Below are 17678 nucleotides of genomic sequence, written 5' to 3' on the forward strand. Positions count from 1 at the left end.
TGTGCACGCACCCAGTGTCGCACAATCGGGCAGTCAAACTTGTCTCCAAGGCCTTTTATTTTTACCTAATTCTTTATGTATTTGTTTTTATATCAAATGGTAGAAAACGAGCAAACGGTCACTTGAATTCGCCGAAATAGCGAATCGACCTCTGCCCATAGACACCCGCAATTGTAGATGCGTTGCCTTCCTTTAATCGACGGCGAATGCATACACAAAAACACACAGAAAGAGAATATTTCCCCTTCCTATGGGTCCCCACTTCCACCAAATAGACTTCCCCTTCCTATCCTTTCTTTATAAGAAAAGGGTGGGAATGAAACGTGAACTAAAATTAGGCCTCCGGCACCACACTCATTAGACGAAACGCGGAATTACTTCCACTTAACGCCTGTCTTCTGTGGATGTATGTATGTTGATGTATTTCAACGGTCGATCTGGCCCATTCGTGCATACAAAAAATTTCAAACCAACTCTATCTATAGATAGAATACAAAGCTGATTTGCAATGTTCGTTTGTTAGTTTTAAAAGAGCTTTCTATAGGTACGAAACATATGCACCCTTTGAGCGGCATTCAAGGAAAGAGCTCTTTGACAGTACGACTGAAAGGTGTAGAGGTCAGTATTTTCTATGTCACGACGTATAGTGCTATCCAAACTTTACGGCGGTTCGCATTTTCGTGAGATCTACACCACATAATTTTATGTACATTGGCGTGACATAAAGAGGACGAAGACTTACTTTCAGTAGGTACACCAGTACGCCTAGACAAAGTGCTTTCTATAACGAATTCCAAAAATATTTAGAACTGAGACGTGACAATTACACTGACATTTATCTAAAGTTATTGTCAGTTCCATACATTTTTAAATTTCGTTATGGAATTCGGAGCCAATTCACATTGTCTAGGGGGACTGAAGCTATAGCCACTGCAACATTCGATCAACGAAATCGTTAATTAATTCAAAATTTTGGATATGTCACGTGCTTGTCACGTATATAAGCATATTCATTTCGATTCTAGATAGCGATCGTGATATCTCTAATCAAATGCTGTGTACATGCTCGCGGCAAACTACGAGCCACAATTAAGTTTGAATATCATAATACAGGTATGTCGACTGCGTCTGCAGTCAGCGAGCAAATAGAAACGCCTAGAATTAGGTCGACGTTTGCTGCATTTTAATGAACACTCCTGTTTCGTGTTATGAAGATTTTCTTTTCAAATTTTTAATTATGTAAACACTTTGAAATTTATTTTCAAGGTCGTAACACTTATGTTATACAAATGCAATGTACAAATAAACATATAGAATAGTATTTTCATTTTGTACTTTAATGAACATGTTTTGAATTTTTTTGGTATGGATAGTAAGAGATCTTTCTAGTTCAGGCAGAATTTCTTCTTAGTAGTTGACTTCACTTCAGTAGTAGTTTACTTTGATAAATATTTTAACAACTTCTTGCTACGTCTAGAATCTATTTTGTACTGTTAATCTAGACTGATGTGCAATATATAAACTACCACCCATTACAACGACAACCTCGATTTCGCGCCACGACTGGCGGTGGAATCAACAGCAACAATAAATAGCGGGACAGTCAGAATGAACATAACTATCGTCTGCGCGGAATAAAAAAAACTGCACACAAGACAAAAAAGTTCCTATGTCCGTCTTCTAGTTCTAAGCTACCTCCCCATCAATTTTCAGCTAAATCCGTTCGACCGATCTTGAGTTATAAATAGTGTAACTAACACGACTTTCTTTTATATACGAGTATATAGATAAACCACAATTAGTAGTCAAGGAAGTATCAAAATCGATGTATATCATTATAAAAGCGAACGATAGGTTTGTATATTCCTTTACCTATCATGTTAGTAAATATATTTTTAATCTTTTCATATATAATAAATTATGTTAAGGGTATCAGAGCAGCTCTAAAATAAACTTGGCAGGCGAATGTAGTTTAGGGGAACGAGTTGGCCCTAGTTTTTAGCAACTAGATTAGCGACCAATCTAAAACTGCCGGGATAATTGTGTCGAATAACCTCTTTAATAACCGTTTGTAGTTGACGCTAACCGTTGTTAATCGCTGAAAATCGATAAATTTGTTGAACGTTACTCTTTTATTTCTAAGGTTATTTATTTGTTTAAAATATATGGTATTTATAAAAAAATATTACTTTGGTAAAATTATCCTCTGTCGAATTTATTTATCATTCATCATTCTACTAATAAAAAACGGTGATAAAAATATGTTTAGTGCAATAAAAATAGTTAAAAATCAACGCTTATTTTCCGTACAAAAAAGAGCACACGATATATCTAAGGTAATTTTCTTCTATTAAAGTTTTTTATGACAAAAAAGGTCTATATTAGATTAATGATATCCATTGCTCACGCTTTTAGCTATCCGTATCCTTTGAAGGATCGCAATCTATTCTAAATGGGTCCAACGGAGCGGAACACGTGCCTTTTCATTGTGACACGTTGAGACACGTTAGTGCTTTCTCATTGAGGCACTTGACAAGTATTGTAAGACGTTATATTATCAGGACAATAAACAATAACCATCAAAAGGAATGGTACTGAGATTGTTTAATATTATGATAAATCTACATTAAGGGCCCGTTTGGGTAATTTTTAAGTGATTTTGAATTACTCTGAGCTTGGAATATCCAGTTAAATCAAAAACACATGCATTAAAACATATTTGTATCTATAAAAGGGATGATTATTTAAACCAGGAATCCCCAAACTATTTTGGACAAGTGACCCCTTTTCCAAAATGAACTGTTACCACAGAACCCCCCATGGAAAAATTATCTACTTTTTAGATCAATTATTATTATTATTATTTTTCATTCTGACTTAGGTCAATAGAAGAAGACAGCGTGTGAATTAGCAATGCTTTAAGTTTTGGAATCCCTGATTTAAACCATAAGGTTAAGCAAGAGGTAATCCGATTCGCCATAACAGCAAAGCGACCGAAGGTCATCGACATCTGTAATTGCAAATGCGTTGCCTAAATTTAATTCACGACGTCATTACAAATTGCTACCCAAAGACACTATTCCACGCAGACGAAGTCGCGTGTACATCTAGTTCTATGTATACATTAACATGATGTACAGAAGTATTTGAAACTTAAGATAATCAACTTGCCAAAGTTATGCTAAGTTAAATTAACTTAGCCCGACTTAGTGCTACTTGAAGCTTGTTACATGTTTCTTATCTCCCAATCGATACCAAATAGTTTAAAATCAGAAACAACATGGCATTAAAATACAATTCCTATATTGTACAATAATGTTGTACAACAACTAAACTCTGTACAATATTATTGTACACGTATAAATATTTGTTTATACAATATAGCAATGTAGGCTCTTTTACTTATACTTTAGCTAATATTATACCTAAACAAAGGGGATCTTAGATTCTCTGAAATATTTCTAGGATACATAATTAAAATTGCTTATTTCCATTATCTTATTGTATATATTATTAAAGCTTAACGATTATAATATTTACCAAAAATGTTCTCCAAGCGCCTACATAAAAAAATCTTTTGTCTGTAACGTTTGAAATATTAGAGGTCGAGGGAGGGTATTAAGAAATTCTGTGACTTTTCGTTGGATTACAATCGGGAACATCTTGATTCTCTGTAGAGATTGCTCCGACAATCTGGGTCAGATGTTAACGACTATAGTCATTTAAAATAAGCCTTTTCATGCTTTGAAATATTGTCAAGTTTCTAACTAAAATAAAAGGAAACAAGTTTCAAATCAGTTTAATAAGTTAACGAGAGGGTTAATGAATTTTAATACAAATTATTTTATTCTAGTAACCAAAGTTTGTATTAGTCTTTGTCTGTTCATTGTATCTTTGAATTTAATAAATTCATCAGTGAAATGCGAAAGGAGTTGGAAGCGAAAGGGGAGGAACGCGAACTGTGGAAGGCATTGGGAAAGGCCTATGCCCAGCAGTGGGCAGATAAAGGCTGATGATGATGATGATGATCAGTGAAAGAAATCTTACTAATAATAGAATGCGAAAGCTTGGATGGATTGATAGATATTTGTTACTATGTATCTCCAAAACGGCTTAACTGATTTCGATTAAATTTGGCTTAGATATAGATCATAGTCTGGAAGAACACATAGGTTACTTTTAAAGTTTTTTTTTAATTCGACGCTGACGGAGTCGCATGCTAAAACTAGTATTTGTTATAAACGAGTGGTTATTAACATTTGGATACCAAAATAAATAAATTACAGTTTTAAATTTTTATACTAAAATCTAAAAAGTAAACCGTAACATATGTAAGTACAGTTATCTATATAGAGCAAACTTTACCTCAGTATTGAAGTGGAAAATCGTTTCGAGATCCAACTCTCTATCGGTGGAACTTTGCAATTTCGCAGCACAACTTGGTGCCCCTTTAAATTCATTTTACGTGGTAAAGCGGAGCTAAATTAATTTAAGTCCCGCACAAAGTCGGCCGCAGATTAAATATAGAGAAATTTTAATTAAAAAGACTTAAGGAAATGTTGGCCCACTTTAACATAAACTTACATTAGTTCTACAAAGAAATGATGGTCTTTCATTTATTTACGTCACTTTTAACGTGGGGATACAACTGTCAAAATAAACATATTAAAACATAGTGATTGCTTTATCTTTGAGAAAACAAATGACTTCATAATATAACAATAGATAATTCTAACATAATAAATATTATAAACTAGCTTTTACCTGCGACTCCGTCCGCGCGGAATAAAAAATAGAAAACGGGGTAAAAATTGTCCTATGTCTGTTTCCTGGTTCTAAGCTACCTGCCCACCAATTTTCAGTCAAATCGATTCAGCCGTTCTTGAGTTATAAATAGTGTAACTAACACGACTTTCTTTTATATATATATAGATGAAAAACTATCTCTAACTACTGAACCGATTTAGATAGAATTTGTTACCCAATAGAAATAGATGTAGAGCTTAAGAAAGGACACAGGCAAATTTTTAATATTAAAAACTAGCTTTCACCCGCCACTCCGTCCGCGCGGAATAGAAAAAAATGCACATAATATAAAAAAGTTCCTATGTCCGTATCCTAGTTCTAAGCTACCTCCCCATCAATTTTCAGCTAAATCAGTTCGACCGATCTTGGGTTATTAATAGTTTAACTAATACGACTTTCTTTTATATATATAGATGAGTTTGAAAGGAGGGGGGGAATGATAAGTTTTTTTTAAGTAACTTCATTTTTAGACCTAGAAGTCTCAAACTTTTTTTTGTTGTCTATTCGATAGAAAAATAAATATGACATTCACATTAGTAAAAGTTTTACCCTCAAGGGTGTGAAGTAATAATAATGAAATCCTACACAAAGACATTATTAAACACGAACGAAGTAGTGGGTACAGTTAGTTATTAATTAAGGAAACATGAAACATTTCTAAGCAGTCATTTAGGATTACTTGTAATACAAAATCAACGAAACATTAGTGAAAACGTTCCTTTGATGAAACGTCTTCTCAAGGCAGGACTAAAGTAATCTAAATATGTATGGAGAGAAATGGATATTAAAGCTGTGAGATTTAATTAACAGATTCTAAAGGCGGCTATTCGTATCATTGAAACTGTATATTAAATCTTTATATATGTAAAGTAAGGAATAAAATTATGCACATAGTATATAAGATGTTGAAAAGCCTTGGAAATAAATTTAAGTTTTAATCATCTTATTAAATAAAGCTTTTTTGTATATACAAGTTTTGTTTTTTATATTAAAAGGTGGCAAACTAGCAAATGGCTACATGAATTCGCCGAAATGGCGAAGCGACCGCTGCCCATAGACATTCGCAATTGCAGATGCGTTGCCTACCCTCAATCAACGATGGAGGAAACACACAAAAAGAGAATATTTAACCTTTCAATGCATCTCCTCCTCCGTGAAACCCACCTCCCCTTCCCATTCTTTCCTTATAAGAAAAGGTTGGGAAGGGAAAGAGGACTAAAATTAGGCCTCCGGTACCACACTCATCAGACGAAACGCGGAATTACTTCCACTTCACGCCTGTCTTCTGTGGTGGTGGTATTTCACCGGGCGAGCCGATCAATTCGTGCAACTGATGTTGTTGTTGCTGGCGTCTACCACTGTTAAATTTCGCTTTCGATTTCTTTTACTTTCTTATTGTTATTATTATTATTAAATCATATTAGCAACGCAAATTCATTATGTGTACGAAATATAATATTGTTTTCTAATTTTACATTTTTATAATATGTATGAATGATAAAAAATATATTCTCCTATTAACAGGACAAAAAGTATAACTAATTTAGTTTGGCATTATTAAATGAAGTATTTCATTTGTTTTAGGATAAAGGAAAAATGAAAATGAGTGCGTATATTAAGTCGTGACGTCAGAACAAGCGCTGTGGACCTCAGCTGCACGTCGCTCACTGATAAAACAAGATGGCCGACCCTGACGCCTTCGATGACGAGGTAACCTTTGCTCTGAAAATGAAAAATGAAAATGAAAATGATTTATTGGCTTAACAATACATAGTACAAAGTTAAACTAGTGTTGGGAATTCCATTTAAGTATCCGGTAGGTACTTGTGATAGGAAGTCCCTCTCTTCCATGTAACTACATTATGATGGTAACTTAACCCGTACAATCTAACAATTATACAAAAACAAAATATATAATGAAATAAGTAATGTGTGCGAGAGTATGTGCGTTGAGTGTATATGAGAGTAAATTTCGTGTGTGTGTGTGTGTGTGTGTGTGTGAGTGTGTGAAAGTTTGTACCTATGTGTCAGTGTAATAAGGCGCAGATTTCATATTGTTGGTATTGTTTGAATCAACGTTTCAGTCTCATCATAAGTTTTAGTCATCAACCAGTCAGTTACAGTCTTTTTGCATTTTGAGAATTTAAGGGGGTAAATGTTAATTTCTTTGTTTATTAAATTGTATAAATAAGAGGATAGTCGTGGGTATTGTCTAGCAGCAAAAGTAGAACTTACTTTGATAACATTTACTACATTTCTTCTTCTTTTTTTATCTATATTTGAATAATTTAAATCATAATATTATGTTCAACAGATCTCATTGAAATTTGACACAGATGGAGATCATAGTATGGAAGACACATATATTACTTAATAGGTTTTTTTAATTCCGCACGTATGGTTGCGGGCGACAACTAGTGTGAAAATAAAGATACAAATGAAACTGTATCCATAACTAATGGAACGATAAAAATCTAATTGCATCGTATAGTAGAAGATAACTTGTATGTACAGCATTAATTGGTTTGAGTTGGTCAACTAAGTTCGTTAAGCGACCGGAAGGGGACGGCCGTTCGTAACTTAAGTGAGAAAAGTTGTGGCCCAAGTTATAGCGGAGTAGAATATAATAAAATCGTTTGGTTATTTCAACAATAATTGATCAATATGAACCCATTATTCGATACTTGAAAAGCGTCGGTGGCTCAGTGATTAAGCACTTGACTTGCAATCTGCAGGTCCTAGGTTCGAATCCCGCCATATATCAATGTGTTTTTCGAGTCTCGATTTACATATGTTTATTTATCCGATGTTCTTACGGTGAAGGAAAACATCGTGATGCTGCACATATCTGAGAAGAAATCCTAAGATATGTCTGAACTCACCCCTCACTTGGAGTAGGCTCCGAGCCCTTCAATGGGGACGTATAGTGAGCTGATGATGAATTCGATATTTGAGATCGATCAGAAAGTTATTTGATTATGTTTTTAGATTGTTATCGCAAATCGTGAATCGGAGAAATTTGAAGCTAATGATATAAAATTTCTCATTTAAAAATTACTAAGGCAAATTTGTTCGAGGTTTATAATTGAATTCGGCTGTAGGTCTATTAAAAAACATTATATATATATATATATATATATATATATATATATATATATATATATATATATATATATATATATATATATATATATATATATGTTAAGACTGTTGAGGGTAGCCACACAAAAAAAAGGTTTTATAAGGAAGTATGCGCTGCTGCTCGTAGCAGGCTCTTTCCATTCGTCATTGCGGAACGTCTGACATTTTTGTTTACTTACGTTCGGTTAAAGTTTATACTACAGCGAGGATTATTATGAAGTAGAGTTAAATTCACTGTTTCGCTGTTAGTTTAATTCTTTTAAAATACTTTTGCATCAAATATCTTACATCAGAAGTGGGATAGGATCCACGTGATTCTATCCACTTTGCTCACTCTGTGTTTGTGTTTGCATTTTCGTGAAAATAAATGCAAAGAGAAAAATGTCAGATCGTTACCGTGATAATTGTTGTAGTCGTAGCAAGTTGAGTCGATATCAAAGTCGTACCAGTGTTCGCGAAATATGGGTAGCGTGGACCAAGCTGTTTATTCTGCATGAGAATATGTGAGTAGTGAGGCTCACGCGCTGTCTGTGTATTTCACAGCAGACAGGATTGTGGACGCGATCTATTCAATTTGTACTGCGGTAAGATTGAACCAATATTTTTATATTTCAAGTTTTGATGCCAAATAAGTCAACATCAGACTTTTCAATTAATTTAAAGATGTGTTCTTTACTAAAGACTGAAATTGAATACCTCGATCAGTTTATTAGTGAGGGTCAGGTAAGGCCGAGTCGTGGTAAGATTTAACACGTTACATGCCAACATGATTTTTTCATTTTAAAGCGAACTTGTAAGGCTAGTCGGTTGCGCTGAGCGTGTTAAGCCATTACCTGAGTCAGACGTATGTCATTATGTCGTAATAGTCATTGATGCCCTTTATTAGTTCAGTTTGCTTTGTCCATGTATTGTCGAGATGCTCTGCGTTGCGTAGACTGCGGGATACCCAACTGCAGAAGTGAGATTGTGAACGGAATGTGAGACGTTCTGTATCAGGAGATGCTTCTAGGGTATTTTCAGGACTGACAAACTGCGGGTTGCCATTAATATCATGTAGACGACGGACTGCGGGACGCTTGCCCTACATGGTGCCACGGTGAGGGGAGTGGACTCCCGAGACATGCTCTGTTTTTTTTTAACGGTGAGACATCTTATGTTCGTATGACACGCAAACGTCGTGCCTATGTTATACGAACGATTGTGTGATACTACTTGCGTATAATAAGCGAACGTCGTGCCTATGTTATACGAGTAGTTATGTATCTGACATGTGTGTAATAAGCGAACGTCGTGCCTATGTTATGCACATGTAGATGACACATGATATGCGAACGTCGTGCCTATGTCATGTGCTGAAGTCATTTGTGTAGATGAACTATGCAAACGTCGTGCCTATGGTTCACTATGTTGTTGTAAACGAACTAAGCAAACGTCGTGCCTATGGTTCACTATGTTGTTGTAAACGAACTATGCAAACGTCGTGCCTATGGTTCACTATGTTGTTGTAAACGAACTATGCAAACGTCGTGCCTATGGTTCACTATGTTGTTGTAAACGAACTATGCAAACGTCATGCCTATGGTTCACTATGTTGTTGTAAACGAACTATGCAAACGTCGTGCCTATGGTTCACTATGTTGTTGTAAACGAACTATGCAAACATCGTGCCTATGGTTCGCAAAGTTGCAAAGAAGTACAGGAGGACGAGGACGTCCTCCAGTCAGGAGAGGCCGTGTTAAGACTGTTGAGGGTAGCCACACAAAAAAAAGGTTTTATAAGGAAGTATGCGCTGCTGCTCGTAGCAGCCTCTTTCCATTCGTCATTGCGGAACGTCTGACATTTTTGTTTACTTACGTTCGGTTAAAGTTTATACTACAGCGAGGATTATTATGAAGTAGAGTTAAATTCACTGTTTCGCTGTTAGTTTAATTCTTTTAAAATACTTTTGCATCAAATATCTTACATATATATATATATATATATATATATATATATATATATATATAAAACTAGGTTATATAATGTTTGTCTGTACAATAAATGTATTTAATGAAGTCGGGCGCCGCCCATTTCCTATATGAAAGAAAATAAGATAGAAATGTTGCAAATAAAATGTTCCTTTGTAGTCTATGATGCGGTTTGTATTGTATTGTTTTGTATAATTTGCGTTTACGTTTTGCCCAAATTATTTACTATTCAATTATTATTTGTTTTTGTAATGTTCCTACAAATAAGTTTACAAACGTCGCTGTTTAATATCTTTTTTATATTAAAACGCATAATAAATAGAAATATTTTTTAATTCTTGTCTGTCTGCCTGTCCGCAAGGCCGCGTTCGTTCTGGGTTATCACTAAAACGGCTGGCCCAATTTTGACAGGATTTAGACGGGAAGGTAGCTGATGCATATGGATTTATTATAGGCTACGTTTTTTAATCCCGCACGGACGAAGTCGTTTGCATTTGCTAGTTAATTATAAGTTAATAAAATGATTAAGTTTTACTAGCGTTCATTTATTTTTGCTTTTCGTTTGTAAGAAATAACATAACAAACCGATATATCTATACTAGCAACTTTAATGGGTCTCAGCTGTATTCAGCTTTACTTTGCAAATAAAACCGCTGTAGTTCTGCTTGAAACTTTCGCACTAAATTTTGTCATAATTTGAAAGTAGCCTATATTGGCTTTGTGTATTTTCTGAAGTGAATCGTTTTTAGGTTGAATAAAATTTAAAGATATTAAAAGCCAGATAATGTTATTAGAGTCTACGACGTTACATTGTCTAATCTTAAGTTCCTAAAATCCCAGTTCAGCCAAAAAACACAATTCATATAGTATTTATTAAAAAAAAGTGATAAAAAAGTTTCTGTACATGTTTTATGACAGTGGAAATTCATGGTTAATATTTTTTCAGCTTAATTTCATTAAAGCAAAAGTACCAGGACTTCATAAGTCTAGAGAGGCGATAAAAGCAATATAAATTTTATTCATGAAAGCGCATTTCCACGATTACGTATGCAAAGTCACAGCCTCAACGCCGAGTGCGAAACATTAAGAGGAAGTTCAAGCTATATTTTATTACGATTCATTGAATTTCAAGTTGAATTTAAACAATCAAATAAAAAAATCTAAAACATCGTCTGCTAAAAGCAAGCTTGCATTTCCATTGTTTTCTAACTGTGCCGACGGCTTATTGTTTGACCTCTTCCCCTTCCCACGATATTCTTATAAGGAAGTGATGGGAAGGGGAGGTTAATTTGACAGAAGAGGGGACGCATAGGAAAGGGAAATATTATCTTTATATGCCCCTCCTTTATCAATTAGAGGTAGGCAACGTATCTGCAATTGCGGATGTCTATGGGCAGCGGTCGCTTCACTATTTCGGTGAATTCAAGTGGCCGTTTACTCGTTTGCCTATAAAGTGGAAAAACGTTAAAACCTCATTAAAACAATACCATCTATATATATATAAAAGAAAGTCGTGTTAGTTACACTATTTATAACTCAAGAACGGCTGAATCGATTTGACTGAAAATTGGTGGGCAGGTAGCTTAGAACCAGGAAACGAACATAGGATAATTTTTACCCCGTTTTCTATATTTTATTCCGCGCGGACAGAGTCGCGGGTAAACGCTAGTAATTGATAAAACGTTTTCAGTTTTCTCTATAAAAAACTTTTATACGACACGGAACAGTTGGAAACATTAAAATTAAAAGCTAGCTATGTTTTATTTTCGCTTTTCAAAAGCCAATTTATTTCATTTCATTGAAAAAAGCTTTTAATTGGAGCTATCGAGTAATCGTGTTATCTGCTCGATAGTATAACACTCAATAGAGCATGTATTTTATAACAATTTTTTTAAGAAGAGAAAGGTACAAACGAAGTACGGGAACACTGAGGTTATCATCAATTTCCATCTTTTTAAAATACTCCATTAAAAGAGCTGTCGACACTACTCAGGATCTCAGAGACGTTTAGAACAATAAAACTATTAAGATAGCTGTTGTTCACGACTTCGCTTGCATGGAATAAAAGAAAAATATTTAGTTGCTATAATAATAATAATATAAAAGATAGCCTATGTGTTTTTTCAAACCACTACCTCTCTTTTAAATTTCATATTAATTCGTTTAGCTGTTTTGGAATTACTTCGTTACATTCCCAAAGATATACAAATAGACAAAAATGGATATCAAACGCATAGTTATCAGAAAATTGTAGCTAAGATGTACATCTATTTTGTTAATCCTCGGACATTTAGGCAAGGTTACGTACGCTTTATTTATTGGACACTTTCGGAGCTTTATTTTGGGACATTTGTCGGCCGTTTGGGACTCCATCTATATATAAAACCTGCAAAGTTTGTGTTTCAAATCTGTTACAATCTCAATTCATGTTTAAAAAGGTTTAACGGAGCGAAGAATATATTGTTTACTAGCTGTTGCACGCGTCTTTGTCCAGGTGGAATTAAAAAATAACTAAATAATGCGTTATTTTAGATTGTAATTTCTGTCTGTTCGAAAATATTATAAGTAAATCTATTTTATAACGGAATTATACAGCCAAGGAAATACTATTACTACAAGGAATACATTAAGGGGTTTTGTTTAAGTTTTATTGCGGAATAAACGCGCAATATCCGGCCCTAGTCGTTTATAATGCCCTGCAAATATTTCAAGTCCTCAGCAACAATTTGATGAATATTTAACACGGTATGAAAGGGTTTTGTATTGTTTTGAAATATTACATCTATATATATAAAAGAAAGTCGTGTTAGTTACACTATTTATAACTCAAGAACGGCTAAATCGATTTGACTGAAAATTGGTGGGCAGGTAGCTTAGAACCAGGAAACGGACATAGGATCATTTTTACCCCGTTTTCTATTTTCTATTCCGCGCGGACGGAGTCGCGGGTAAAAGCTAGTGTTTAATATAACTCAAAAGATTAAAAACATTTCACGCTAAAATTTACGAAAATTTACGAGAACTGTGAGTTGATATGAGTATTATTTTCAATGTTTATTGCAAAAGGGTTCTAATATTTCTTGTTTCCGTAAGAAGCGCTTAGTGAAAAAGTGGTTTAATATTTTTAATTTCCTTTCTTCATGAAATCGAGGTAGTTGAGTAAGTTTAAGTGCAGTATGTAGATAATGTGGTCATAAATCATAAGATAACGTAGAGTTTCACTGCGCTTTTACCTTCATTAAATCATATTTAAGTACTCCAGTAAGTATTAAGTATAATATTTCTTCCGAGCGTATGCTTTGATCGTATGCTGAAGTATTTTATATTTTAATAATAATAAATGAAAGTTGAAAATCTATTTAGTAGGAATGGCTAATCTTTTTTACTAAAAAAATACCTTTTTGTTGGAAAAAAGATAAATACTTTTAGAATTTTACTCTCATTTTATTTACATTAAAATGTTTGTTTTATTGAAATAATTATACGAAAAGATTCAATTTGAAAATATTTATTTAATTCACATTTGTTTTTAAACTTTAAGAGTATATTTAAAATAGGTTAAATATGTAACTCGTGAGCGATTTAAAAAAATCCAGGTGCATACGAAAAGTTGAATAAAGTAATGCTTCGTATGACAGGGAAGTAGGTCAAGAAGGTCGCCAATTAACTGCCGACTTCCTTACCAACAGTATTTATGCAATAAATTTGTTTGGAAATACGTTTATACTTAACCTGTATAATTGTATACTGTAAGGTGAAAATAAAATATAAAAAGCATTAATTTTGATGTGAAACATCTATAGGATCACTTGTAAACCGAATTGTTGGCGTGGCGAAGCTTGCCGTGGCGACGGGTCGCCACGCTATACTGAAGTATATATATATTATCATTAACATCATTTAATTGTAATATTTAATATTTTATGCATATTACTTGTACACACACGATGTTTCACATCTACCAGGCGTCCCATGACGGCTCACATTTTTTTTTAAAAGGTTTTGTTGGTGTTTAAATTTTCGATACACATATACATAGGGATTTTAAAAGTAACGCAACCTGCCAAATTGAGATTGTTTAGGTGGTTATTTTAGCAGTCCCTTAGTGTTTTTATAGTAAAAGATGACAAACGAATAAACGAACACCTGAATTCTCTCTCTTTCCTGAGTTTTATCTACCTTAAATCGACAGAGGAGAGGACGGACAGATGCCTTCTTAAGCATCCACCTTTGCCAAATCCACTTTCTCTTCCCATCCATTCCTAATAATAAAAATGGTGGGAAGGGATGAGCAGTAAAATTAGACCTCACGTACACTCACCAGACGAAAAGCGGATTTAATTGAAGCGTGTCTTCTGTGTGGTCGTGGTATTGAAGCGGGCGGGGGTTCAACAGATGCTGTTTCTGGCATCTGCTAATTTTAAAGTGTACGTGTCAAATTAATTAAATTAATTAGTGTAGTTTATTTTTAATAAATCATAGTTATTAATTAAATGTATAGTAAACAATTTAAATCGTTATAATATCTAGGGTACTTTTACGTAGGGTCTGCACAGTATATATGTATATATGTCTTTAGTATAATTTTAGTTTGTTTTGAGAATGTCTTTTGTGTTTTTTTCATTTGGAAAGTTCTTAAAGTGGTGACCAATTACTGTAAGTGGACGGGCTGAAGTTTGTTAACGAGTCGGTTGGCATTAGCGACACAATAACGCAGTGTAGTGCAGCGTAGTGTACACGCGACTAAAATTTCTTTGTAAAATTTTCGCTCTATTGTTTTAAAGACAATAATTCTTTTGTTTTGACTCTGACCTGAAATGTATATAATATTAAATAACATTAAAATAATTGTATTACTGTTTCGAAATTACAAATGTTGATGAATGGAAATTAATGTGGTTTAAATTAGAGATTACGTATATTTGTGATCATTTTATTTTATTTTATTAAGGTACTGAACAGCCATATTACAGATAAGAAATAAAATAACATTATACATGTATAATGTGAATTCTTATACTTTAACTTAATAGGTTTTTACTCTAATTAAAAGCTCAATATTAAGTATTGTAATGTTGTATTTTATGTTCTCTTTTATGTTGCTTTTTCTCTGAGAAATGAGGTAGTTATTTACATTCGTGTTTATTTCTTTCTTTTCTAAAGAAAAGTTATATATTTTATTCTAAATTAGTCAATTCACATTAAGCATTAAACAAGCAAGCCTCAGTACAGTTCATTTATTGCACAGTTTCAGAAGCTTTATTAAAGTTAGTTATACATCTGGGACATCGTTTTATTTTGTATTCAGCAAAGTTTAACACTTAAGAGAGTTGTGCAATAAATTAATGTTTTATTAATTAAGATTAAAGAAGTGTTTATGCGTTAAGTTAATTGATATCTGAAAAGCTAAGAAATAATTGCAAACTCCTAAATGCAGTTTATGCGTTTTATTATTTTTGATATAAGTAGCCAGCCCTTAAAAATAAGCGCTACTGGTATTTACTCGTACATTATTAGATCTTTGTAATGTCAAAGGTAAAAAAGAGCGAAGTAGAAGGTAATCATTTATGAATGTACCTACTTTTATTTTACTATCAAAATTATTTTTAGTAACCAGTTTACCAAAAAGGTTATTAGTATTTTTAACATACATATAAACTTTTTTGAGATATTTTTATAAACTTATTAAAAACGTCCACACTTACGTATAGAATTTGTATTAACTGTACGTAATTGTAGCCGTTTTTAATTACTTTATAATATGTAATTGTAATGAAAATAATACATCTTTTGTTTTAAATAAATAAAAGCTGTCAAAGTATTATTGATAATGTGTAATTACAAGCTTTCAAATCAATTACGAGTGATGTAAACGAAGTGTTAAAGCGGCCCTCCCTTGTGCAGCTGACACTCTCATTAGTTAAAACTAATTACGTATCGCTTTTAAATAATATCGAACGTTGATTATTATTATTTTTTGTTTTTGTTTTGTTATTGAAACAGGTTTATTTCAATGCAAAATTACATGTAATACAATAACGATAATAGTTGACGTAAACTGTTTCGATCACACGAGCCGGTTTCTTTTTAGCCGACTTCAAAAAGAAGGAGGTTATCAATTCGACTGTATTTTTTTATGTATGTTACCGCAAAACTCTGCCCCCGGTGGTCCGATTTTGATAAAATTATTTTAATCGAAAGGAAGTGCTTGCAGATGGGTTCCATTTTTTTTTAAATAACTATAAGACTAGTAGATTTTAAATTTAGCTTTAAAATGTGTTGTTAATTATTACTTAATACGCCAACTGGTTAATTGTTTAAAATTATAATCCAATTTTTTATAGCAATTTTTTATTTTAAAAACAATTGCAATATAAAACAAAAGCTACTCGTAATAATTTCCACTGAATAAAGCAATCCCAAGAATCGTATAATAACAAAGCATATCGTCAATACATGAAGAAATCGATAACAATTTAGGATTTAAGTTAAGTTTCGTTGAGGTCATAAAATGGGCTCGAATAAACATTCTATGAATAATTTTATCAGTGAATGTAGAGTAAAGGTTTGAATAGATTACAAAGGAAAGTTGGATTCGGCAGAGGATGGGGACATATAGGATGGGTAAATATCCTATTTCTGTGTGTCCTCTCCTGCATCGTTTCAGGGGAGGGAACGCATTTACTATCCTGGCGAATTCAAGAAGCCGCTTACTCGGTAGCAATGTTTTGCTTTATAAAAACACATCTAAGAAGATCGTCTATTTCACGTTTTAAAAAAAATATATACGATAGACCACAACATTTTTACTATCGAGTCATTGCTTTCTATCGAATGACTGCAATTTTATTTGATAGAAATTAAAATAAAAAAGCAAATTACTTATACAACTTTGAGTATTATTACGAATTGATAGAAATATTTATAAGAAGAATTATATTTTAGATAAAACGAATGTACCAACAAAAATTTATTAAAATAAAATCACTAAAAAAATCAGTTACAGGAGTTAACAGTTACGTGAGCGAATTTGTCTTGGATCTGTCTCCTTTAATTGGAAGATCACTTATATACGAAAACATTATATTACTTCATGTAATAACTAAAGAAAAACATGTACACTTCTGTATTATTTATCATAGCTTCCGCGCTAAAGCAACAAGTTTTAAATCCGTTGATATTCAATGAAGTGTTAAATCAAATAGTTATTGGAATCGATCGTTTGGAAAAATAACATTCACGAATCTTTAGGCTTAAAATTTCTATGATTTAAACTTTTTATCTATACTAATATTTTAAACAGAAAAAAAATCTTTTCTATGTTTAAACTCTGAGTGTTCAATTTTTTTTTTTTTTATATAAGAGAAGGGGGCAAACGAGCAGCGGGAACACCAAGGTGTTCATCGACGACCATGGACATCTGCAATACCAGAGGAATCGCAAATGCGTTGCCGGCCTTTGAGATTGTGATACGCTCGCTTCTTGAAGGACCCTAAGTCGTAGCGGTTTGGAAATACCGCCGAGGACAATGTACTCTAATATTAAAATCCATACAATATAAGTGAAAAGTTAATTATCTTATTAGATATTAGCAAAACAATGTAGCTATTAATTAATTAAGAACGGCTTAACTCACGTGTGATCGTTCGGTGACGGCACCGACTAGTTTCGGACTCGTCGGGGGTTCATCTTCAGGCCGAGTATTTCTTTGAGGACTTCTCAGTCGTGTCGCGTCTCACTCAGTGCGAATTAACTATTATATCT

At 33.3% G+C, this 17678-nt stretch overlaps 1 protein-coding gene across 1 annotated transcript in view; it reads left to right on the top strand.

The window, feature by feature from the left end:
- Positions 1-17678, top strand: part of LOC106721202 (dipeptidyl aminopeptidase-like protein 6) — a 56606-nt gene that overhangs the window by 13625 nt on the left and 25303 nt on the right. Inside the window, exon 2 of the mRNA XM_045684539.1 lies at positions 6391-6516. Coding sequence (XP_045540495.1) covers positions 6487-6516 — 30 coding nt within the window. The 5' untranslated portion in view covers positions 6391-6486. The remainder of the gene's footprint in view (positions 1-6390; positions 6517-17678) is intronic.

This window comes from Papilio machaon, chromosome 26 (assembly GCF_912999745.1).
Source record: "Papilio machaon chromosome 26, ilPapMach1.1, whole genome shotgun sequence".
NCBI lineage: Eukaryota > Metazoa > Arthropoda > Insecta > Lepidoptera > Papilionidae > Papilio > Papilio machaon.